Below are 24588 nucleotides of genomic sequence, written 5' to 3'. Positions count from 1 at the left end.
GCTCCATCCTTCAACAGCTGCTTATAATGCTCGCTAATAACCGGGTCTCCACCATCGGCGAACGGACCCAATTCCATTGGCAGGTACCACTCGTCGTAGCTCGAGACCTCCTCGCCTCTCGAAAGAAGTAGCCTGGCCTCTCTCCTCTTCCGATGGTAAATGGCCGCCTCCTCCGGATCCGGAGGAAGACGGTTGTTGCAGTGGTGCACGTGCTTCGCACGGTACCTGAATATCTTGAACCGGCGAGCCATCTCGGCGTGGTCACGCTCCTTGTTGAAAGCCTTGCACCAGCGCTCGTACAAGGCTCATACGGCTTCGTCCGACTCGAGGTCCTTGTCCGTCGGGGTCTTGGCATCATCTATGGCAGTTTCGTAAACGTTGGTGGTGTCAAGCACGCACAGCGATCGAATCGCAGTGCAATTTGGTTTGTCGCGAGCACAAAGAATTTGTGAGATGGATGAGGGTGGGATCGGTTACCTGGCAAGTGCTCGCAATCGTCGCTGCAGAAGTACTGGTGGGGAGCGTTTCGTGGAGGCATCGAGGCCTGAGCGGGCGGCGCTGCGGCTGCGGCGGCCGCACGCGCTGAGCGGGAGGCCATCGCAGCGGCGCGGGACGCTGCCGCCGCGGCGGTGCGAGACGCGAGGGATGCGTTACGGGCGGCCCGCAGGATCAATCTGGCATACGGCCGGTGGCCCGGACAATTCATGGCTCACGATGTGCACATCATGGATGCATCGTGCAACTTTAGTAATAGCCGCTTCATTTTGTTCTGTACTTGCCAAATAAATTGTAGTCGCATTGTAACAGAGCTGGACAAACTTTTAGAAAACGCATCTATCATACACATGCAGGGTACGATATATTGATTTTTTGCTTGGTATGTTCTTCAGTACACAGTGATTGTCTTCATAACATATCGCGTATAGGAAGCATGACAAAACTTTTCAAGGTCCGGAAGATCGGATGATGCAACTTCCCCGTACATTCCGTTGCTATATACACACACGAGATCATACATATAGCTAGCTTTCTACTTGAATTTCATCCGAGCTGAACTGTTGTGTACGAGTAAACCATAACGTTTTAGAGGATGGCGATTGCATCCAACAAATTTAACATCCTTAGGTATACCATGAGCACACTGTTAAACACAAGTAAAATATGATTTGAGGGCACGATTTTAGGATTAGCTATAAGTTCATTACTTGATTGAGACATGAGCGATTCTACATTACGTGCAATGGAGGCATACACCCCACCCCCTCACTTTTCAAAATTTTGCCTTACCGCGCCCAAATACAAATACAGTGCAAAAGGAGCAACCGTAAAAAATATCAATAATATTGCATGCAACGACTACGAAGGTTTGTTTATGCAATGATCGGAAGAGCTTGCTGCATATTGTGATGCGGCTGTAACTACTGCAGCTAGCCACCTACAACAGCCAAGATGGTAATTATGCTGTGCAACTGCAGCAAACTGAAATGATAAACCTCGTAATTTGTTCACTTAAGATGAATAATTTCAAGTTTTAATAAGTGTTCTGTTGGGTGATGGCAAGTGATTTCTATGTCTGGATACACCTCATTTTCTATGTAAAACAAATATTGCAAGACGAACACCTAGATCAGATCGCAATTAGTCTTGAAATGGTGCAATGAACGGAGCAACAACCAACAAGTGTGTACCAGAACAAAAGCTTTTTAATTTCCTTTCATGATTTGTTTAGGTTATCGAATCCGTAGTTGGTAATGAACTATTCTATCAACCCATGTTCTTAGACGGACTAGTAAGGAACATAATTATTAGAAATGTAGCTAAATACACTGTTAAACACAAGTAAAATATAATTTGAGGGCACGATTTTAGGATTAGCATTTTGTTTACAATCGTTTCAAATCATGTTCTGCTACAGGTTCAACTCTCGCTATAAGTTCATTATTTGATTAAGATATGAGTGATCCTACGTTATGTGAGGCTTTCCCCCCACCCCCCTCACTTTTCAAATTTTGCATTGCTATGCCAGTGCACCCAAATACAAATACAGTGCAACCCAAGAATAGGTTGAGTGAGAAACCGATTACTGTCCTAAGGAGCAACCGTGAAAACCAGCAATAACATTGCATGCAACGACTACGAAAATCTATGAGATGATCGGAAGAGCTTGCTGCATGTTGTGTTGTGGCTTTAACTGCTGGAGCTAGTCACACCTACAACAGCCAAGATGATAAGGCCGTGCAACTGCAACAAAGTGAATGATAAACCTCTTAATTTGTTCTAGTTCTAATAAGTGTTCTGTTGGGTGATGGCAATCAATGGAGAGTGATTTCTATGTCCGGATACAATCTAACTAATTCAATGATGTTCTCACTTTCTCTGTACAACAAATATTGCAATACGAACACCTAGGTCACAAATAGTCTTGAAATAGTGCAATTAACGGAGTAACGAACAACAAGTGTGTACCGGAGCGAAAGCTTTTTAATTTCCTTTCATGATTTGTATAGGTCATTGAATCCGTAGTTGGTAATGAACTATTCTATTAACCCAAGTTCTTGGATGGACTAGTAATTTTAAAGAATATAAGTATTAAAAATTTATTTGTAGCTAATAAAAATTGCCCATGACTATTGTCGTTAATCATATTAAAGTCTATCAAATTAATTACCATTTTTTATATTGATTTTTTTAGTGTGCCTTATAAATTATGTTTAGAGACTCTACTTAAAATCAGTAAAATAAGAGCATGGCTAATAATTTAGCCAGCCAATGGACAATCGCTCTCAAATCTCATTCGTATAATAATTGGTTATTGATGTATACTACTGCACTATGCACTATGCACTATTAGTATACCGAATATGGCTCATCTCATTGTGTTTTAAAGTTTTTTGAAGCGTGTGTGTCGGTTTCATGTAAATTTGCAGTTTGATTATTCGACACTGCTGGCGCCCGGACGTCCGATGAGAATTTTCTCATTGGGCGCTCCATCGCAACATCAAAATAAAACAACTTCAGCATTGAAAATTTATGGTTGCAACATTGAAAAATATGTGAAAAAATAGCTCAATGTAAACATAATATTCGTGAGGAAAAATTCCCACCACAACATCGCACACATGTTTCATACAACATTTCCAAAATAAAATCACCATATGTTAGGTTGAGGTTGAGCTAGTTCGGGAACAAACATTGCAACATGAAAAATCAACAGATGATGAGCTAACCGTTGCAACATCGATACATCTCAGAATCGTGCAACATCACAAGATGCATTCATCTGCAACACACCGCGCATCTATCTATAGCACTTGCAACATCCAAAAATCTCTATTGCAATACCAATATGTACCTATTGCAATATGACCGTCTGCAGAACCCCGCGGCGTGACGACTGCGACAGCACGCTTGAGGACGGGAATGGTGTCAGCGTGCCGTCCTAGGCTGCAGTGGATGGCTGCTGCGACATGGAGGCTCCTGGCGAGCTCGAGCTCGATGCCCTCCCCGCGTCGCTCGAGCGCCCAGGCGGCACGCTCGGCGAACTCAAGGGCGCGCGGCGTCGCCGCCCTCGAAGACCATGGCGTCACGCGCCTGCTTGAGGAGGAAGGCCCCAGATTCGGGTTGTCGAGTGACTCGTCCACCCTGAGGGCACCAGCGAGCGCGGGCTTCCTGGGCTTGGCGTGCGAGGAGGTGGATGGGGACGACGATGGCGGGACTCGCCAAGGCAGCGGCGATGAGAGGCGGCGCGGCGGGCCGCCGCTAGGGGCGAGTTGCAGTTTGTGGTGAGATCCGGCATGGCAAGCGATGGAGTTAGGTGGGGGAGTAGCTTGGCTAGGTAGTGGAGATGAGCCGATTTGGAAAGAATGAGTGGTCAAACGTTAGGAATAATATCTGCTGGGCAGATGTGGATGAGGTAGCGTCCGATTTTTTTTCCTTCACCTGGACACCAGTGTCTTAGCATTATCATTGATTATTTTATCTACTCCATCTCAACACTAATATGAGGTATACGTCCTATTACACGATCTTGTTCTTTATACTTGTCTCGATCATCAAATGATTCACGATGTGCACACGATGACACGAATGCGTTGTCTGGCCTTGGGCCAATGACACCACGGGCCCGTTTCAGGAGGGAAAAAACCAGGGCTCCATGGACTCCTATAAAAACAGAGGCGGAGATTCGGAATTCACAAACCAGCAGTCCCCCGCACACCCGGACTCTCGAACAAAAGGGCAGAGCCCGTCCGCTGTTCGCCACGCGCGCTTCGTCTCTACCGGCGTCGGGCGATCGATGGACGGCGACGGCGCCTCTCGGGGCCAGCCGATGCTGGAGAAGCGGCCGAGCCACCGGGAGCGTCACTTCACGGCGGGGGAGGTGGTGCGCGACGTCATCATGGGGGTGTCCGACGGCCTCACCGTGCCCTTCGCCCTCGCCGCGGGGCTCTCCGGCGCCAGCGCACCCTCCTCGCTCGTCCTCACCGCCGGCCTCGCCGAGGTCGCCGCCGGCGCCATCTCCATGGGACTCGGAGGGTAACCACCTCATCAGAATGCGTCTCTCTCTTTTCCTCCCTCACATTCATTAGCGCCTGATCTAGCCCAAGTTACCAGCGCCTTCTGTTTTGTCTTTTACGTTGAGTGCCTACGTGGTTTTCAGTTTTTCTGGACAAAGTTTTCAGTTCATGCGTGCATATATTTTAGGTAATTGGTTGGTAGATCGCTTCTTCTTTTGCAAACTAAAAGATGCTTAAGGGGTGTTTGGATCATGGAGCTAAAGTTTAGTCCGTGTCACATCGGATATTCGGATGCTAATTAGGAAGACTAAACATGAGCTAATTACAAAACTAATTGCAGAACCCCTACGCTAAATCGCGAGACGAATCTATTAAACCTAATTAATCCATCATTAGCGAATGTTTACTGTAGTATCATATTGTCAAATCATGGACTAATTAGGTTTAATAGATTCGTCTCGCGATTTAGCCTAGGGCTTGTGAAATTGGTTTTGTAATTAGTCTATGTTTAATACTCCTAATTAGTGTCCAAACATTCGATGTGACAGGGGCTAAAATTTAGATCGGGGATCCAAATACCCCCTTAGTTTGGCGTTGTTTCTTCACCAGTCAACATAAATAGCGTCTTGAATTTTGCGTGCGTCTTTGACTGCAGAATCAGAGACGTGTTGTCTTACTGAGACCTGAGCGTAGCACTGGTACCCATAGCATACGAACACTGAACTGAGAAACCATGAGCCTGTAAATCTTTGCATTGTTCAGCAGATATTGACATGTGCTCTAGCACCAACTCAACTTGTGAATTGCCCTCATCCAGACCCAAAAAGGGAATCGTTAGGAGAAAAGCTAGCTCGTGATAGACAAGTGTGCGGCCCCTCTTCGACTTGCTACCAGAGCACACTTTGTGTTATCACAGCTTTTAGGCACAGCAAACAGGAGAACAATAATTTTAATCTTCTTTTTTCTGAGGAAGACAAACACCACATTGTTTTCAACTCAAAAAGTTTCCACTAACGCATGATTCCGAATTTCTGATCCACGCCGGCGCCATGTGGTAGGTACCTTGCAGCCCAGAGCGAGGCAGATCATTACAAGCGGGAGATGAAGAGGGAGCAGGAGGAGATCATCACCGTCCCGGACACTGGTACATGGATGTCACATGAAAAACACTTCATGAGACATTGTTGCCACATTCATGTGTGTGTATGACTGCCATACTGAACGTTGGTGTTTTTGAATCCTTGATTGATCATCCAGAGGCTGCTGAGATTGGAGAGATCATGTCGCAGTATGGGCTCGAGCCACACGAGTATGGCCCTGTCATAGATGGGCTCAGGAGGAATCCTCAAGCTTGGCTAGAGTTCATGATGAGGTACATCACCGGTTCCACCTTTTGAATAGCCTGCTCACTCATTTTTGTACTTGGAACACAAATGTCCATGAATCCTGATGGATAACTTGGAATGCTTTGACAGAAGCGGAATAGCTTTGCAGTAGTTTATAAGCTGTCAGGAATGAAAATATTTATATTCAAGAAAAGAATGAAAAACATACTACTGTTATAGTCGTTAACCACCCTATGAAAGATGAAGAAGAACTTACAAGTATCATTAACGGATGGTAAATGCTTTTCTCAAGTAACTAGAGCAATATGTATTCAGGTTTGAGCTGGGATTGGAGAAACCAGATCCGAAAAGGGCCCTGCAAAGTGCCTGTACAATCGCACTATCTTATGTGATCGGTGGATTGGTCCCTCTCCTGCCCTACATGTTCATCTCCACAGCTCAAAATGCCATGCTCACATCTGTCGGAGTCACACTGGTAGCGCTGCTTTTTTTTGGCTACATCAAGGGTCGCTTTACTGGGAACCGCCCATTCACCAGCGCTGTCCAGACTGCTATTATTGGAGCGCTTGCTTCAGCTGCAGCATATGGGATGGCAAAGGCTGTTCAAGCTAGATAGTTGTTTGAGGCCTCAAGCACATGGTTACCAAAGTTTCAGTAGGATGCAATAAATTAAGCAAAGTTGTAATATTTCTCTTTTGGAACATCTCTTTACATTGTCTAGTTGCAGATGAAGCTGATGATAGTCTACTCTACATTTTATTTAATTATGAATAAATATTGGGGAAGATAACAGTAAACAAAATAACTCTGCGTGGCACTTCGGTCAAGTAAAGATTGAACATGACACCTCACTACATATTCAATCGTGATGACAAGCAAACTTAAATTACCACAGACGCCTACGTGAGCCATGAAACCAAGATGGATGATGATATCACACGTTTAGCTCCTGAAAGGGAAAAAAAAAAATTATTAACCATAAGTAGGTTTAGACAGAGATAGGTACTTCAATAATGTAATAAGAAGAGACACCTTACTTGCAATAATCTCATATCTGCCCACGTTGTGAAAATTGGCTGTGAATTGTGATTTCTACATTTTAAACAGACGCAAATCTGCTACTTGTCATGTTAGCATGACTGCAAAGTAGTTTGAACCCAACAGGAACAAGCACATCCATGCACCAGGTAGACCAGTTGCTTAGACATCTCAGATCTTGGCAAAGTGCCATCAAGATACATTGACTGAACAGAGAATCATGAACGTATTTAGTCCTTGATTTGCCACTTGCCAGAACCTGTTTGCTCATCCCTGACAGCAACCTTCAAGGCTTGGGGTATCTGTACCAAACGATGCAAAGTATATTCATCCTGCATTTTCAATCTTCAATATCTGAGGTTGTTACAGGTAGGGAGGTACAAAATAACTGTATCTACCCAGCAAAACTATCTATTATCATGGTAACTCTTAGTTGGCTTCTTCTTGACAACTTCATTGATTAGTGAAGTATAAGCCCCAAAATCTGAAACCATTCCTTTCGCATTCTTCAGTTCTTCAGCATCTCTAACTTTTCCATACTTGCAATGTCCATCCAAAAGAATGTTGTATGTTATATCATCTGGGGCCACCCCAATATTAAGCATCGCATTCAGAAGCATGTCCGCATTCTTCATCTGGCCCAACCTACAGAGCCCATTCATAACCACATTATATGTCACAACTCCCAGTTTTCGACCCTTATTCTGCATCTCTTTCAGTAGCTTAAAGCCTGTCTTCACATCACTATTCTTACAGAAAGCATCAATCACCATTGTGTAAGTCGTGTTGTCAGGTTCCAAACCAACCTCCATCATCTCGCATAGAACCCTTTCTGCTTCAACAGCACGCCCTGCCTTGCTCAGTCCCGAGATGAGCGCCGTGTAAGTGACCTCGTCCAATGCAACCCCTTCATCCGACATCTCCCGTTTCATCTCCATTGCCATGTCCAACTCCCCCTCCTTGCAGCATCCATCAATGAGAGTGGTGTAAGTCACCTTATCCGGCTTGAGACCCGTATTCCTCATCTCCTCCACAATGTCATTGGCAGCCTTCAAATCCCGCGCTCGACAAAGGCCATTCACCAATGCATTGTATGCCACCAAATCCGTTTGGACACCCCTTGCTGCCATCTCCCGGTACAGCTCCAACCCAGCTGCCACATTTCCCTCCTTGCAATTTGCGTCTATCAATGTCGTGAACACTACAGTGTTGGGGTTCACGCCCCTCTCACACATTTCCTCAAACATCTCCAATGCATCTTGTATCCTCCCTGCCATGCACAACCCCTGCATCAAAGCACCGTAGGTGTACACATCTGGCGCGACACCTACCTTCGCCATTAGCCCTCGCAGAGCGTTTGCGCTGTCCAGATTGGCCGCCTTGCATAGTCCTGATATCAAGGTGTTGAAGCTCACAACCGTCGGCCGCACACCCCTCCTCAGCATTTCATCGAACACGTCCCGCGCGCTGGCAAGCTCGCCCGATCTAATCATGTCGCGCATTAGCACGTTGAAGAGCTTGGCCTCTGGGGGCACGCCCGCGTCGAGCAGCTGCAGGTAGAAGGCGTAGGCTTCGGGAGCAGTGGGAAGCCGGCTCATGATGCCAGACCAGGCGGTGACTGGGACACGGACGCCGCTGCGGAGCGCGAGGAGGACGAGGGAGCAGGCGTCAGGCAGGAGGCCCTCGTCAGCATACGCATTGGCGAGCTCCCACACGAGAGGGGCCGGGTCATCGGGGGAGACCGTGGAGAGGAGCTGCGTGAGGAGCCGCTGCGGGGAGTCGCGGCCCAGGCGGGATACGAGCAGACGGAGGAGGGGGAGCGCGAGATGGGGGAGACGGTGGCCGTGGAGGTGGTGGGACACGGAGAGGAAGGAGGCCGGGGTGTGGCGGAAGAGGCCCGGAGGGGAGGCGAGGAGGATGCGGAAGAGGGAGAGGAGCGGGAGCGGCGGGACGGAGAGCGGGTTGCAACGGAGGAGCGAGAGGAAGTGCGCGGAGGTGAAGGCCGGGAGGAGCCGGAGGAGGGGCGCGGGCGCGGCGGCCGGGAGCGGCGCGGGGTGGACGGGGAGGGCGAACGCGACCTCGGACGCGGCGACGAGGAGGGGATCGGCCTCGCCCGGGGGCGGGAGCGTCGACCGCGGCGCGGCGTACCATGGGGGAGAAACGGGCGGCGGGGGTTCAGCGGCCGGCGGCCGGCGCTGGATGGGGCGGGGGCGGAGGGCTCTGCGCATTGTGGTCGCCTGATCGGTGGGGGAGGGAGAGCGCCAAGTTTAAAGATGTCCTTCAACTTCCACCGTGGTGCAGAAAACAAACCGAAGGTAAATACTGGTTCACTTGGTAAATCTGCAAGGCAATTCAGAATAATTAGCAACTACTGGTTGCTTTCAAGAACAAGGGGCAATTCAGATTTGGCAAAATCATTTAAACACTTCCTCTTAAAAAAACCAAGACAAAATCGAAACTATCTGCATTGATCACTGAAGTTACTGAAGCCTTTGAAGACAACACAGGAGCAGGAATTTTTGCAGTGAACTTTCCACCGCACTGAGGTGCTTGAAGATAGAGGCAATTATACTGTGGCCAATATGCAAACAGATGGCAGAGATAGCTAGTGAAGTTTATGCAAGTTTTTGCAGCATACTGTATTAGAAAACTACAGATTGAGAAAAAAATTGACGGTGCTGCTGCTGTTCATTATGTTTTGCTCAAACACGGTATGACAGGTATCTGACAATCCTAAAGCTGAAACCAAGCATCCAGTATTACCAGTGTAATGATTTATGTTCCAGTATTCTGATATTCAGACTCTATAGTAACAGAACTACAGAATTTTCTTAGTGTTAATTCCACCATCTTACTCCAAAATCTGCTAAATACTTCTTCAGAGATCTCAAGAACAATAGACAACAGATGATGTGGCTATGAGCATTTGCAAGGTAGAACGATCTAGTACTGGTTTTTATCATATTAAGTAGCTAAACAACTTGTAAAAGATGGTATATATACAGGTAGATATTACAGATCTCTCAAGAGTTTGGCATAGAGCATCCTCCCTGATTTATCAAAACTTGCCATTATGCCATGTTTGGCTGCTGAAAACTGATCAGAGGACAAAGAACTCAAGCAGGCAATGACTTCCCCAGCACAGTGCCTTCCTCACTGTTACATCCAACTACTAAGAACCCGGGGCTAGCTACTTCCTATCTCTGTCATCCTCGCTTGTTTCCGACGCAGCTGGATCAGATGCGGCTTCAGGCTCCCAGCCTTGCATTCCAGATTTCATGATCACCCATTGGAGCGACTCAATCACCTGTCGATCATACAGCTGCTTCTGCTTTGCCATCTCCTGTAACTGCCTCGCCTCCCTCTCCACCAGCGCCTTCTCGCTACGCAGGCAGGCAATCTTGGCCATGGCCTCATCGGCGGCAGATGCCGCCGCCAGCCTCTCCTTCTCTAGCTCTTCGAGCGCAACCTCCTTCAGCAGCCTCTCCTCCTTGAGCCTCCTCCTCAGATACTGCACATTGCCTTCATCTGAATCGCTGCTTTCGCCTGCATTATCCTCTTCATCCTTGTCAGCCTCCTGCTCGAATTCAGCAGCCAACGACCTCGAGATCGGCTTGTCAGGGTAGCCGTTCGAGGAATCCGAGTGGGTGCGCTCCGCAACACGGCGGCCTCTCTTCAGGGCCTGAATCTTCGACCCACAAACGGCGCACACGACACCCCCCACGAGCAATGCCCGCACCGCAGAATCCGCGCTGCCGGCGAGCCCCTCCACGGCGGCGCAGCGCTTGCCGAGGCGCCAGACACTGGCGGCTAGGAAGAGAAGCGAGATTGCGATGAGCAGGTGGTGGGAGCCGACCGAGTCCGCCAGTTCAGCAGCCCGCCGAGCAGCCCCCCGCGCCGCGGAAGCCCACTCGCCGCCGGCCCCCTCCGACTCGGATGCGTGGAGCACCGCCACGAAGCCGAGCGCGGAGCCGACGAGGAAGAACACCGCGCCGGCTCCGGGCATACTGGCGGAAAGGAGGCCGCCGAGCGGCTTCAGAAAGCCGGCACCGGAACCGCCGTTCTTCTTGCGGCCCATTGTGACCAAGCTAGGGCGAAAATCGCTCAAGATTCAGGTGAGACTGCACCCAAAGACGCGAGCATTGGGGGGTCGTGCCGCGGTTTCGACCGATTCGGTTGGAGGTGGAGGAAATATGGGCGATTGATGCGGGTTCAGGAGGGGCGTCGTGGGGGGATTGGAGACGAGGCGCTTGGGTTGGGAAGCTAGGGGAGCAGCAGCCGTAGGGTTTCAGTTGGACTGTTGCCTGTTGGAGCCTTGGGGAGGGGAGGGAGTAAACGAGATTTCCGCGGATAAGTTGCGGGAGGTGTCGCTGGCGTGCGGGTCTGATAAATCTAGTGGGCCTATCTTGTCAGCGTATGGGCTTCGGTTTGTGTGGGCCCGGAGAAAAGGATGGGGCATGGGTAGTCGACAAGTCGTCTCGTCTTTTTTGAAGAAAAAAAAGGGCCCGTGTACTTTGTGGCACTGGATGACAGATGGGGTCATGTTGACGTGGGTCCCCCGTGTACGTGACGTGGCACTAAAGGTATAGCTACCTAGATATCTGTGGGAATACCTGGGCGAGCAGAAAGGCATCGGAAGCAAACGGCCAACGTATTCCGTGGATTTTTGTCTACCTGAAACTGATGGCTTTGTGACTTTGTGATTTGCGAATAGTCCAAATTGGCACACTGCGGGATAGGAGGTGAAGGGAAGGTTGTTCGGAAAAAAAAAAAAGGAGGTGCAGGGAAGACATTTCCAATTACCAAGTTCCATTGGAATTTCCATGGAACTAATCATCTGAAACTCGATGCAATTTCTGAGATTTCAAGCCGATTTCATATGGGTTTCACAAGTTTTGTGGGTTGCAAGCAAGTTCCATGTATGACACGAGCAAGTTTCGTTCCTTATTTGCGTATTTAAACAACTTCCATAGGTTGCAAACATATACAGAGCCATACAACAACTTGTTAGGCGGGTGTAGATTGATCAAATAACTTGTTCAATCTAGTGCAATAACTTGACAGGTGGGTGCAGATTAGTCCAACAACTTGTAAAATGCTAAATTTAGTGCAATAACTCAGCAAATAGGTGCACATATAGTCCAAACATTACAACAACGATGTATTAAACAAAGTAGATGTATGTGCATGTGAATTTTCCTCCAATCAATAATTATTATTTTTCTGTTGATAAATTCATTGATAGTGACCAGTTCTGTTACTTCTGTATTGTGTACATAACTTATTTGTTCATTAGTCAAAATTGAATAAAATTTAGAAGGACACCATTGGCATCACTGAGAGACTAAAGTACATAAGAGAAATCGTGGGACCTTAGGTTTTCTTCTTTGCTTCTGCTCATGTATTCAACAACTGTAGAGAAAAATATATGTTTCTATTATTTATCTCATTTTTACTTTCTAATCAAGTACACGAGGCTCTAAAAAATATTTATATCAAAATTCTAAAAGGTATTGTTAGTATGTGTTAACATATTGGGATTTTTTTAGTTCAAAAAACAAATAATCAAACATGTAAAAATATTGATGGTGAACTTATTAATATTGGGCCTGTTCGCTTCAGCTTATTCAGCCGGCTTATTAGCCACCAAACAGTGTTTTTCTCTCACAACAAATCAGCCGTTTCAGCTTTTCAGCCAGCTTATAAGCTGAAGCGAACAGGCCCATTGAATATGAAATCAAATATTCCTAATTAAAATTAAATCATTGTGTAAAATAATTACTACGAAGGCATAACATTAATTCCTAAACATCGGAGGCTAGGACATACGTTACCATTTCGACATGAATATCAATGGTCAAATAATTTTAATAACTTGTCGCGATTATATACTCTAACCTTGCCTTAGCAAATACGTGGCTTGTTATATCACTTTGACTATAGAGCACCAATTTGCCAATTTATTACACTAAATTGAGAATTTTCAAGTTTTTTTGACCATTGTGCACCCCAACTATTAAGTTCTTGTACTAGATTGAGTATTTTACAAGTTTCTGGACCAATATGCACCCACCCAACAAGTTATTGTACTAGATGGAGCATTTTACAAGTTGTTGGACCAATCTGCACCCACCTGACAAGTTGTTGTATACTGGGTGCAATCTACTCACCACACACATGCACACGTGCACACACACACACATATCACTGAAAGGATCAAGATGCGGGGTGAATTAGGCTTCTACAAATTTTTGCAGAAATTAAAACCTAACATCAAGCCTAACCACCCCATGTGCCTATATCATTAAAGAGTGTCTATTCTAGTCACATAAAAAGTTTGCAACCTAGCTCTAACCCTACTCTAGCATGAAAATTCTAGGAATTGAAATGCAGAAAGTAAAGAGAGGGTTAAAACGCTGATTTTTTTTCCCGAGGTATCGAAGAGTCGACACTCTCCCCTATTCCTCATTGGAGCACCCACGCAAGGGTATAGCTCCCCCTTGATCCGCGCAAGGACCAAGTGCTCGCTAGTGGTAATCCATTCTCCACTCCGGATCAGCGGATTCCAAACCCAGCACAGCACTTCTTGGGGCTTCTCACAAGTTACCTCCTTGAGAACTCACCAAGAAACCCACCACCAAGTTGTCTAGGTGATGCCGATCACCAAGAGTAACAAGCAAAGACCCTCACTTGACCTCCACAAAGCCAAAGAGGTGGATGGATGTGCACTTGCTACTCTCCAAGTACTAATGATGTCCTTAATCTTCTATTAAGAACTTCTCAATTGACTTCTAGTGCTCAACATGCCCTTGACCTCAAATTTATCCTATCAACTTGACTGAGTGCCAAGAGAGCTGAAATGAACCAGCCCAAGAGGTATTTATAGGCTAAGGCAAAGAAACTAGACGTTGCTTTCACGTGCAAAAAAAAAACCCATCACCGATTGATCCAGTAATGGTCCTAAGGAGGCACCGTATCAATCGGTGCAAGCAGCTAATACAGCTTCACAACGGCTACTAAGAAGTCGCCGACTCATTTGGTGCACAATCACTCTTTCCACTGTATCATTCACTGCAGCCTTATTTATCATCCAAAACAACCCGATCTGATTTTGAGCCGATCGCAACCCGAGTTGACTGCACCGACTCATTTGGTGAGGCACATGGGTACCCACCGTATCAGTCGGTGGTCACAATGTCTTACAGACATCGTGCGATCATTTGGTGGGGCACATGGGCACCCATCGTATCAGTCGGGGTTCACAGTGTCTCACAAACAGCATCTACCCAGCTACTATCCATCGACTCATTCGTTGAGGTATTCCTGTAGCCACCGAATCAATCGGTGTGCCTGTGCATCCCTCTGCACGTGGCCTGCGGTCACCGACTGATTCAGTGACACACTGGGTGATCATCAAATCAGCCGGTGACACCTATTTCTCCAAGTTAACTGTGGTAACTCATCGAATTCAACTTCTTTGAGTTCCACTACTTCTTCATCATATCCCAGGGCTTCAACTGAGCTACATAGTGCCTAGTTTCACAATTGTGCATCCACTCAACTCAAGGACTCACCTCGGTCAAGCTACTACTCTTCGCCCCCTTTATAGTACGGCCAACGGAAAAAAAAGACCTATACTAATCCAAGTGTCTCTCAACACCAAACGACACTTGAAAGTTGCTTTTCGTTAGTCTTCACGCTAGTACTTAGAAATGATACAATTTTAATCACATAATGGGGACCAGGAATACCATGAAAACCCATAACTTATTGAATACCGTTGCAAAACACACGTTAGTCACAATGATCATGTTATCATTAATCGTCAAAATCAAATTAGGGGTTTAGATGCTCCTTCAACCATCCTCAAGCTAAGGATTAACCTATTGAGCCTATTTCAGATTTTAATTAAAAAAGAGAAACCTATTCACATTGTGAACACAGCCTGCCTCCACACTGGCCAAAAAATCTTGGTCTGTGCTCTAGGATATTTTTTTATCAGCCCATGAACTGTTCATGGCGGTTCTCACGCTTTTTTGGACCCATGAACTACATAGGTAGGATCCAAAACTTGCTAAAAGTTTCTTCTTTGGCCCAACAAGCACATTTGATCATCTTTTTTTGGAACACAGTAACATACGCTCACATATGATGCACGTTGCCTGTACCCCAGATGAAGAAAGCGGAGGCCTAGGTTTCTCCTGGGGTTTGGCAACTTCGGAGGCGGTCATCGCTGACAAAGGTTCTAGTCCTTGTCCCTGCACCGCGTCTCCTACTTGTCTTCCTGCTCTAGCTGAACAAGGAGCTAACCGGCTCAACTACACGGCCTTGGCAGGGCAATAGTTCTCGGAGCTCGTGGGTGTGTGCAGATTGGTTTTCTTCCCCAAGCTCAAGCTATTTGCGATGGCGGCAGCAGCAAAGGCCAAGCAGGGTGCTTTTGTTGTGAATGAACTCCTCCAGTGAGGGGCGCCACCAGTCCCAATGAGTTGCCTCTGTTGGAATTGTCGTGGACTCGGCAACGCCGTGAATATTAAGGAACTTCGCAAGCTAGCGAAGGATGTTGCCCCATCAATGGTCTGTGTTCTTGAGACTCAGGTGCACAAGACATGGGTGGAAGGACTCAAGTAGACTCTTGATTTTGATAATTCCTTTGCTATCAGTAGTTCGAGCTGCAATGGCGTATTAGATATTTTTTGGAATAATAATATAAGTGTGACTTTTTTGCCTTACTCTCAATACCACATTGATGCATTAGTCTAGGAAGAGGATGGTGACCCGTTGCGTTTGTCTTGTGTTTACGAGGAAGCACAAACAAACGAGAGGCACAAGACCTGGGATATGTTGAAACATATCAAGTCATCATTGCACCTCCCATGGTTGTATATTGGTGATTTCAATGAAGTGTTACATCGAATGGAACACGTGGGCAAGAGAGAAGCCAAGATATGAAAAGAAGATAGCTAGGGGCTCCTATTGCTGGGTGCGCCTGGACTGAAGCGTGCGTTTCCCTTTGGCAAAATGCAAGCATGTGTCGGCAGCCGCCTCGGATCATGTGCTGATCTTGCTGAGCTGGAGGTCGGAGGAGCAGCGGCCTCGAGGAAAGAAACGATTCGAGTACGAAGTTATGTGGGAATCCCATGTTGAGTTCTCTAACTCTCTGCTGGACTCATGGTAGAAGGAGAATGAGGCAACGACCCAGCAGGAATTACAGAGCAAACTGAAGAAAGTTTCTAGCCATCTTGTCAGGTGGGATAGGAACACATTTAGGCATGTACGCGGGGGTTACGCAGGCTGAAACAAGAGCTAGAGTGGCTACAGTCTGACCCGTAGAGGATGAGTCTAACTCATGTGGAGCTTAAGATCAAGGAGAAAATTTTGGAATTGAACCATAGAGACGAAATAATGCGGAGGTAATGTTCCAAAATTATGTGGCTTTTTGCAGGTGACAGAAATTCTAGGTTTTTCATATCCAAGCTAGCAAAAGGAGGAGAAGAAATAGGATCACAAGGTTGAAAAAATCGGATGGATAGGTGACAGAAAATGTCCAGGAGATGAGAAATCTAGCAACTAGCTTGTACAAAGAGTTGTATACTTCTAAGCGCACCAATAACATGGAGGCAGTGTTGAGTACAGTCCTAACGAAGGTTACTGCACCAATGAACAACAACTTACTTGCAGCCTTTTCAGAGAAGGAAGTCAAATAAGCTTTGTTTCATATGCTTCCGAGAAAGTCCCCGAGGCCTAACGGTTTTCCGGCACACTTCTTTCAGCGGCATTGGGACTTATGTGGAACTGAAGTTACCTCAATAGTGCTGAGGATTTTGAGAGGGGAGGAGGACGCTACATCAATAAATGATACTTTTATTGTTCTAATCCCCAAGGTGGTAGATCCAGAGGAGTTGGGCTAGTTTAGACCTATAAGTCTTTGTAATGTTCTGTATAAGATCACCTCGAAAGTTGTTGCAAACAGGCTGAAGCAAATGTTGCCTAGGGTTATATCAAAAGAGCAGTTTGCATTTGTACCTGGGCGTCTTATTACATAGAACATAATCTTGGCATATATATGTCTGCATTTTATGAAGCGGAAAAGGCCTCATGAATTGAGATGTTGTGCTCTGAAGTTGGACATGAGAAAAGCTTATGACCAAGTTGAGTGGGACTACCTGCAAGCGATCATGCTCTAATTGGGCTTCCACCAATGTTGGGTTGAGACAGTGATTCGCCTGGTAACTACTGTCTCTTTTTCAGATCTTTTTAACGGTGATAGACTTGACAATTTTGAACCGTCGAGGGGTATCCGACAAGGAGATCCTATCTCTTCCTATCTGTTTCTGCTGGCAGTAGAGGACCCTTCATGCCTGCTAAAAGCTAGGAATCAGTCGTTCGTACTTAATGGGATTAAAGTGGCGCCATCGGCTCCGGTGGTGTCTCACTTACTCTTCGTAGATGATAGCCTACTATTTTTCAGAGCTCATAGGGAAAGTGCAGAGGAGATCAAGGAGGTACTCAACATTTACTGTTAAGCTTCTGGACAGAGGATTAATATGGGCAAGTCCTCAATTCATTTTGCGAAGGGCTGCAGACAATCTCTTCGTGAGGTGATCAAGGGAGTCCTTGATGTTCATAATGAATCTCTGAGTAAAAAATACTTGTGCATGCCGACAGACATGGGTGTTTCAACTAACAGGGCTGTCAAATACATTAAAGATCGTGTGCGGAAAAAGGTCTAGGGCTGGCTGGAGCAGTGCTTGTCGTCGGGTGGCAAGGAAGTACTGATTAAATCAGTTGCACAGGCTATACCTATTTATTCGATGTGCTGCTTTAAGCTCCTTAGAGATTTATGCCATCACATCAATGGTTTATTGAGGAACTTCTGGTGGGGTAGCAAGGATGGAAAAAGGAGAAAGTGTTGGGTCGCTTGGGATGAGATGATCAAACCAAAGTGCATGGGCGGCCTGGGCTTCAGGGATATTGAGTTGTTTAATCTTGCATCCTCATGGATGAGAGCTCGTTAAGTGCGTGAATTTTAAAAGCAGTTTACGTCCGAAATGTGGATTTCTTATATGCTAATCTGGGATCTTCTCCCTCTCAGATATGGTGATCCATACTTGATGGCAGGGAAGTTCTGGAGCGGGGATTAATTAGGAGGATCAGAACCAGAGAATCAACACATACATGGAATATGAATTGGATTTCGAGAGCAAATTATCTTCACCCCATTAGGATGGACTTGACAGATCTTCTGCAGATGGTTAGCAAGCTAATAGATCACACGACGGTCTCATGGGACGTCCAAAAGCTTCGTGCTGTTTTCTGTCCGTCTAATGTTGATGCGATTATGAATATACCCCTCTGCACTCGGAAACAAAAGAATTTCTGGGCATGGCACCATGAAAAGAGGGGTATTTTCTCAGTTCGTTCAGCTTACAGGATGTTGGTTGTAAACAAAGAACGAGGTACAGTGTATCTAAAGAATATTGCTGGGAGATCAGATTTAAGGTCTGAAGAAAATGAATGGAAGTCGCTATGGCATGTTAAGGTACCATCAAAGATACATGTGTTTTTTTGGAGGCTTGCTCATCACTCCTTACCGTCAGGTGATGTATTGCACCATAGGAATATGGCTACTCAAAGCACCTGTTCGATTTGTGGTATACCTGATTTTTGGAAGCACTCATTGATAGAGTGCAATATGGTGAAATGTGTGTGGGCTCTGGAACGCGAGGAAATTACACAGCTGATAAGTAAAACTCAGGAGACTGAGCCTAGGGGATGGTTAGCGGCTATTATCAGCTCGCTAAAGCATGAGGATCTGATGAGGATGGTGGTTACTCTTTGGGCCATCTGGTATGCTCGCAGGAAGGCGATCCACGAGAGCCTTTTTTAGAGTCATTTATCTACTCACTATTTTGTGAATAATTTTATAGATGACCTGGAGATGATCAAGACGGTGTAGTCAACGTCAGTGAGACGTATCCAAGGTGTCCCACCTCAGTGGATCCCTCCACCACCGGACCTTGTTAAAATCAATGTTGATGCAGCCACTTCGAAGAATTCAAGCAAGGCAATGGCGGATGCCGGTGCTAGGGACGTTGCAGGAAACTTTCTGGGAGCATCTATGCTGGTGATTCGTGGACTCTCAGATGCAGAAATCGTCGAGGCTATTGCATGCAGGGAAGGCCTGGCATTGGCGAGTGACCTCATGGTTCAACACTTCAGGCTAGCATCGAACAATGTTAATGTGATCGGAGGAATCAAGGAGGGAAAAATGGTCGCTCATGGCCATATCATCAGGGAGATAAAGGCTACAACAGCGAAGTTTGGCATTGCTGATTTTGTTCCTAAAAACAGGCGCTCCAATGTGGATTCTCACACCATCGCAAGCAGTGCGATTTATGTTGAGTTTGGTAGGCAAGTTTGGTTGTTAAATCCGTCTCAAGGCGTTTGTAACTCTTATAACTCTGTTGATGAATAAAGAGTTTTGCCCCCCTAAAAAAATAGACGCTCACATATACATACGCACACTCAACCATATGAATACACGTGCACAACCTTACTTATGAAATAAATTTAGAAAAATACGAGCACCCATACCGAATTAAGGACTTGAATCCAGAGTTTGGCATTTTCCATTACAAAGAACCTTCTTACTAACTGAGCTACACTCTTTTTCCATCACTTTAATTACATGGGACATAACCAGATGTCACAAGAATAAATAAAAGTCGATCTGAAGTGTGTGTATTTTTTTCCTGCGTGAAACACAAACAGTTATATGTGGTATTATTGTGGTCAAAGTTTGAAATGTTGACATGTGGTCAAGTTTTGCAAGATTATCGGAGAGCAGATTACGGTAGCTCATGAGATTGCTCATCTCGCTAAACATATGGTGCATTATGCTTTTGTGCAGAGATAATTATTCACCTTCTTGTGATCCTTGCTGCTAAAGATGACGAGCACCGGGGTTCAGACCTTATTATGAATTGGATCCTTAGATACGATTGAATGCATCAGTGATCGAAGATACCGACGAGATGGAGAAGGAAGATAAAGACGACAGACAGAAGAAATTTAAGATGGTAACAGAGTTGCAGTCACCGCGCTAGCCATCTCAGACCGGCCACCCCCACTGCTTCATTGTTCTCCACCGACCACCGGTGGTAGCACTACCACAATGCACACTAGTACAACAGTACAATGATGAAATGGCGATCTGATCAGATCTGGGTGCCGCCCGAACCTGCGGTGAAAAGTATCCCAAAAGTAGCTTCAGCACAAGGCACCCGTCGGCATGGGCCTGAGCGCGAGATGCCCTGGCAGCAAATTGTGCTGCACAGCACAAGAATATGCAAGCTGCAAGGTGATCAACTCCCGTACGTCCCGTTGCCACCCTGCCCGCCAGTTAGCGATGAAAACGGACGGGAACGGGTGGGAAAACCCCTTAACCGTGTCCCGTCCAATATTTTTTCATCGGGAACGGGAGCGGGATAGCCGGGAGCGGGACGGGAAGCGGGATAAACGGGTACACGGAAACAAACAAATGTGGGTGGTAATATAATGGAAACGGGCAGGAACCGGGACCATACGTTGGGATGACTTGACATGTTTCAAATCCAGCAGCCACCCAGGCTGATAGACAACATACAACAAGCTAAAGGTTTTAGTTCCTCCACAAATCACAAATGAAGACCACAAGTCCACAAATAGTTTTAGTTCTAGTCCACAAATGACAAATCAGCCACAAGATAGTAGACAGCTACAAATTTCTTCCAAACTGTCACAGCTCATCCTCTTCATTCATCTCGTCTGGATCACTTTCCATTCCTTATTCCTAAAAGAATCAAGATACAATATTTAGCAAACTGGAATAACAGTTCATGACTATGAAGCATTCTAAACATAAATCGGATGAGACATACCTCATCATGCAGGGGGTTCTCAAGTGAGACAGGAGTGGTCTCTGGAGGTTGTAGATCAACCAGAATAGAAGGAATATATTTGGCATCTGAAAAAACACATCACAAATATGAATAGTTCAGTGCATTACAATTTGAGTAAATAATAGCAATTGTTGCACAATTGAAACTAAAAAGGGGACTACGATCAGTACCTTTTCTTGCTGCATGTATCCAATCTTTGGTGCATATCAAAGCTTGTACCATCTCAGGATCGAGACGATTACGATAAGGATCAACAACTCGATCAGCAGCACTGAATGCAGACTCCGATGCAACTGTTGATACTTGTATGGCCATCGTTTCATGAGCAATTCGTGAGAGAATAGGGTACTTATTCATCTCATTCTTCCAGTATGATAAAACATCAAAGGAATTTTGCTTCTGAAGTGATGCTACCATGTACATATCCAGCTCATTTGACTCATTTCCATCATCCCCATTCTCATTGTATAAGAAATTGTTAAGGTCAGCATCTACATTTGCTTCAAGTGGATCTACTAGGCTGCTAGGATTAGTCTCATTCACAACAGTTCTTGCCTTAGAAGATGCAGATTTAGAGCTAGTATAAAACTAAAACAAGTTCCTTACAGCACTAAGAAACTCTTCAAGTTGAACCTGATAGTTGTCACCATAGAACATTCTCATGTAGTACTCTACAAGTTTATGCTTATACCTAGGGTCAAGAAAGCAAGCCACTGCAAGACTAGTATTTAGAATTGGTCCAATACTTATCAAACTTTTCTCTCATAGAAATTGCCATATTTCTAATAGTGAAATCATCACTAACACACCATCTATCAAGCATATCTTTTATGTCACAGAAACCTTTGTAGAACAGATTCACAGTAGAATATGAACTACTAGATAGCAACTGAGTAAGATCATAAAACTTTCTCAAGCACTTAAAAACTTTAGTAGCCATGGCCCACTCACCATCAGTAGGAGAAATAGGCATGCACTTACGACGATTTGAGGTTTTCAGCCTCATGAAAGGCAGGCTTGTAGTGCAAGACATCCCTTAACATCATATAGGTGGAGTTCCACCTAGTTGAAACATCAAGTTGAATACCCTTTGATGTATCCAACCCACACTCACTAGCACTCTTCATGAGTGCCTCCCATTGCAAGGGAGATCCCTTCACAGTTAGTGCAAGTGCTTTGATCTTTTCAAGTGAATGAGAAATAACTTCAAGGCCATCTCTTGCAACCAGATTCAGGATATGGCATGCACATATATATGGAAAAATATGCCATCACAAATCAGGGAAGCATTCCCATTCTCCTTAAGATCTTTAATGATATCTGTGACTACCACCTGGTTAGCTGCAACATTGTTTGGAGTTAAAGCAACTAACCTCTTCTCAACAAACCAATTGATCATGACTTCACTAAATGACTCAGCCAACTTATGACCAGTGTGCCTTCCTTCTACATGAAAAAGACCCCCACAATCCTCTTCTAAATACACCACTCATCATCTATCCAGTGCAAGGTAACACACATGTACCCTTTGTTCTGACATGAGGTCCACATATCCATTGTTGCACTTAAACGACTAAGAACAGTTTTGACATATGCATACAATTTGTTCTTTTCTTCTACATATATGTCCATTATCTCATTCCTAGCAGTGACCCTAGACTTGAATGGGAAACTAGGGTGCAAGGACTTAATGAATTCGATAAAGTAGTCATGTTCAACAATATTGAAAGGATACTCATGCATGATTATTGCCAAATATATTTTCTTGACACTGGCCTCTTAATCATACCTGTAAGGCTGAACATTACTAACATCTTTCCCATGATCCTTCTTTGTCTTGAGCTGCAGTTGTCCTTTGACAATGCTATGTGCTGACTTCAAATGATCCCGGAATCCAGTTGTTCCATAGTTGCACTCATCTCGATATCTCTGCTTGCAATTTGGGAAGTTGCAGTACTCCCACAGCTGCTCATATTTCTTTCCATTGACCTCTACTATCTCTGTTTTCTCGGTAAAATACTCCCACACAATAGATGTGCACTTCTTCTGTCTCTTTGTTGTCCCTGTCTCAACAACTTCTGCTTCCTTCTCACCATCAAGAACAACTACATCTGCAGTGGCCATAGTCCCAGGTCCTTGAGTTTGTGTCTCGCTAGGTCCCTCTCCCTCAACTTGAATTTGTCCCTATGTAGCCGGTGCCGGTGTGTCACTGAAAATGCCAACTACTTGATTTGCATCTACACTTGGTTCAGTTGGTGCTGAAGATGATCCATGAGGTGTACTCTGACTACCACCATCACATGTCTTTCTCTTGGCTCCTGGAAAATAATCAACAAAGAGAGCAAGTTAATATATAATTTCCATGTTGGCTCAGAATTGACATTAGTAATTTAGTATATAGATAACATGTGCTCTAAATAAACTTCAGCTCAACAAATCTATAGTGCATCTGCTGCAATAAAAATACTGACAAAAGTACGATCATGCAAAAACATCAACAAAATGACTTGATACTAACACAGAATTACAAACATCACATTGTAATCTGAAACTAAAATTCAATGTTCACTGTTCAGGACAGTCACATTGTAATCAGCTTATCAGCAGCCATGCTTTCTACAATCAAACTTGCTACTTGCAGTCATGCGTCATAACAGAACAATCAAACTGTGCTAGTTCATACCTGAAACGGATCCGTTGATAGAAGAGTGAGATGACGAGATGCATGGCTTCGACGGTACTCCTGACAATAACCAGTCCAAGCCTAAGTGCTTCAACACCGGCGTTGTGGAGGCAGAAGGTCGGGAACGACCGCTTCGTCCTCCTTCTCCACTACGCGGCATCCTTCTCCACTCCTTCTCCTTCGGCCGGGAACGGCACGCGGCAGGCCGACAGGGGGCCAAGGGCCAGCGGCGGCAGGGCCAAGGGCGTGCCGCGTGCGCCGGCGCCCGGCGGTGCGGGCGTGCGGGGGCTGAGGCCTAGGGGCAGGCCGCCGGCGGCAGTATGGGTGGGTGGCGACTGGCGACTGGCGTCCGACGTCTTGGCGAGATGCGAGACAGCGAGAGCAAGATGCCGATGCGAGGGGCCAGGGGGGCAGCCAGAGCTAGAGCTAGGGTTGATTGTTGGGCCTGGGCCGATTGGGGTTGGGCCGTTGGGGGGTGAGGATTGTCTGATTGAGGTAGACAGGTAGTGGGCTATCCCGGTTAATTGGAAACGGGATGATACGGGACCATCCCAGTTGAAAACGGGATCCGCAAATACGGGCAGGATACCCCTCAACCGTATACTGTACCGTTATCGGGTACCCTATTCTGTTTCCCGTACCGTTACCGGACTTTATCGTTCTATTTCTGTTTATCTTCGAATATGGGACAAATACGGTAAAGCGGACGGACGGTAACGGGATTTCGACCGTCCACTTTCATTGCTACCGCCAGTTCGGGGGCGCCGTCTCTTCAATCCGGCACGCCGCGCCGGCACCGCGCGAAAGCTCCCCTCTCGTCGCGCCGCAAACGACAAGACTGACCGTCCCGGGCTCCGAGCGCGGTGGCCGCCTGGCCGGTGGCAAACGTGAAACGTCAAACGATCCCTGTGCCGAGCGATCCATCCGGAACCCGCTGGCTGCTGGTCCATGTTTGCCAGCCGCGCGCCTGGGTCGCGGCGACGGCCCCCCGCCGGCCCGCCCCCGCCCTTGTTTCCGCGGTGGCGAGCGGACCCGGGCTCTCCGCCACCGAACGTGTTGGACTCTGG

At 46.2% G+C, this 24588-nt stretch overlaps 3 protein-coding genes across 4 annotated transcripts; 1 reads left to right on the top strand and 2 right to left on the bottom strand.

Annotated features, from left to right (window-relative positions):
• The first annotated feature begins 4204 nt into the window (after positions 1-4204).
• LOC101785992 (vacuolar iron transporter 1.1) lies at positions 4205-6592 on the top strand. Its single transcript, XM_004975817.2, has 4 exons — positions 4205-4533; positions 5573-5658; positions 5772-5886; positions 6176-6592. Exons 1-4 carry the CDS (start codon positions 4295-4297, stop codon positions 6474-6476), a joined length of 741 nt encoding a protein of 246 aa, XP_004975874.1. The 5' UTR covers positions 4205-4294; the 3' UTR covers positions 6477-6592.
• LOC101785588 (putative pentatricopeptide repeat-containing protein At1g09680) lies at positions 6516-9616 on the bottom strand. 2 transcript variants are annotated; one of them, XM_022828307.1, is made up of 2 exons: positions 6893-9616; positions 6516-6809 (listed from the first exon to the last, which is right to left on the bottom strand). In XM_022828307.1, the coding sequence occupies exon 1, from the start codon at positions 9124-9126 to the stop codon at positions 7306-7308; it is 1821 nt and encodes a 606-aa protein (XP_022684042.1). In that variant the 5' UTR covers positions 9127-9616; the 3' UTR covers positions 6516-6809; positions 6893-7305. The 2 variants fall into 2 exon arrangements, with proteins under 2 accessions (XP_022684042.1, XP_004975873.2); XM_004975816.3 differs by having other exon boundaries at positions 6898-9616.
• Positions 9617-9828: 212 nt separating this feature from the next.
• Positions 9829-11229, bottom strand: LOC101785181 (protein FLOURY 1). The gene has a single exon (XM_004975815.2). It carries the CDS (start codon positions 10974-10976, stop codon positions 10089-10091), a length of 888 nt encoding a protein of 295 aa, XP_004975872.1. The 5' UTR covers positions 10977-11229; the 3' UTR covers positions 9829-10088.
• Between the last annotated feature and the right edge of the window lie 13359 nt (positions 11230-24588).

Source organism: Setaria italica, chromosome VII (assembly GCF_000263155.2).
Source record: "Setaria italica strain Yugu1 chromosome VII, Setaria_italica_v2.0, whole genome shotgun sequence".
NCBI lineage: Eukaryota > Viridiplantae > Streptophyta > Magnoliopsida > Poales > Poaceae > Setaria > Setaria italica.
This window is presented reverse-complemented; position numbering and strand designations above follow the sequence as displayed.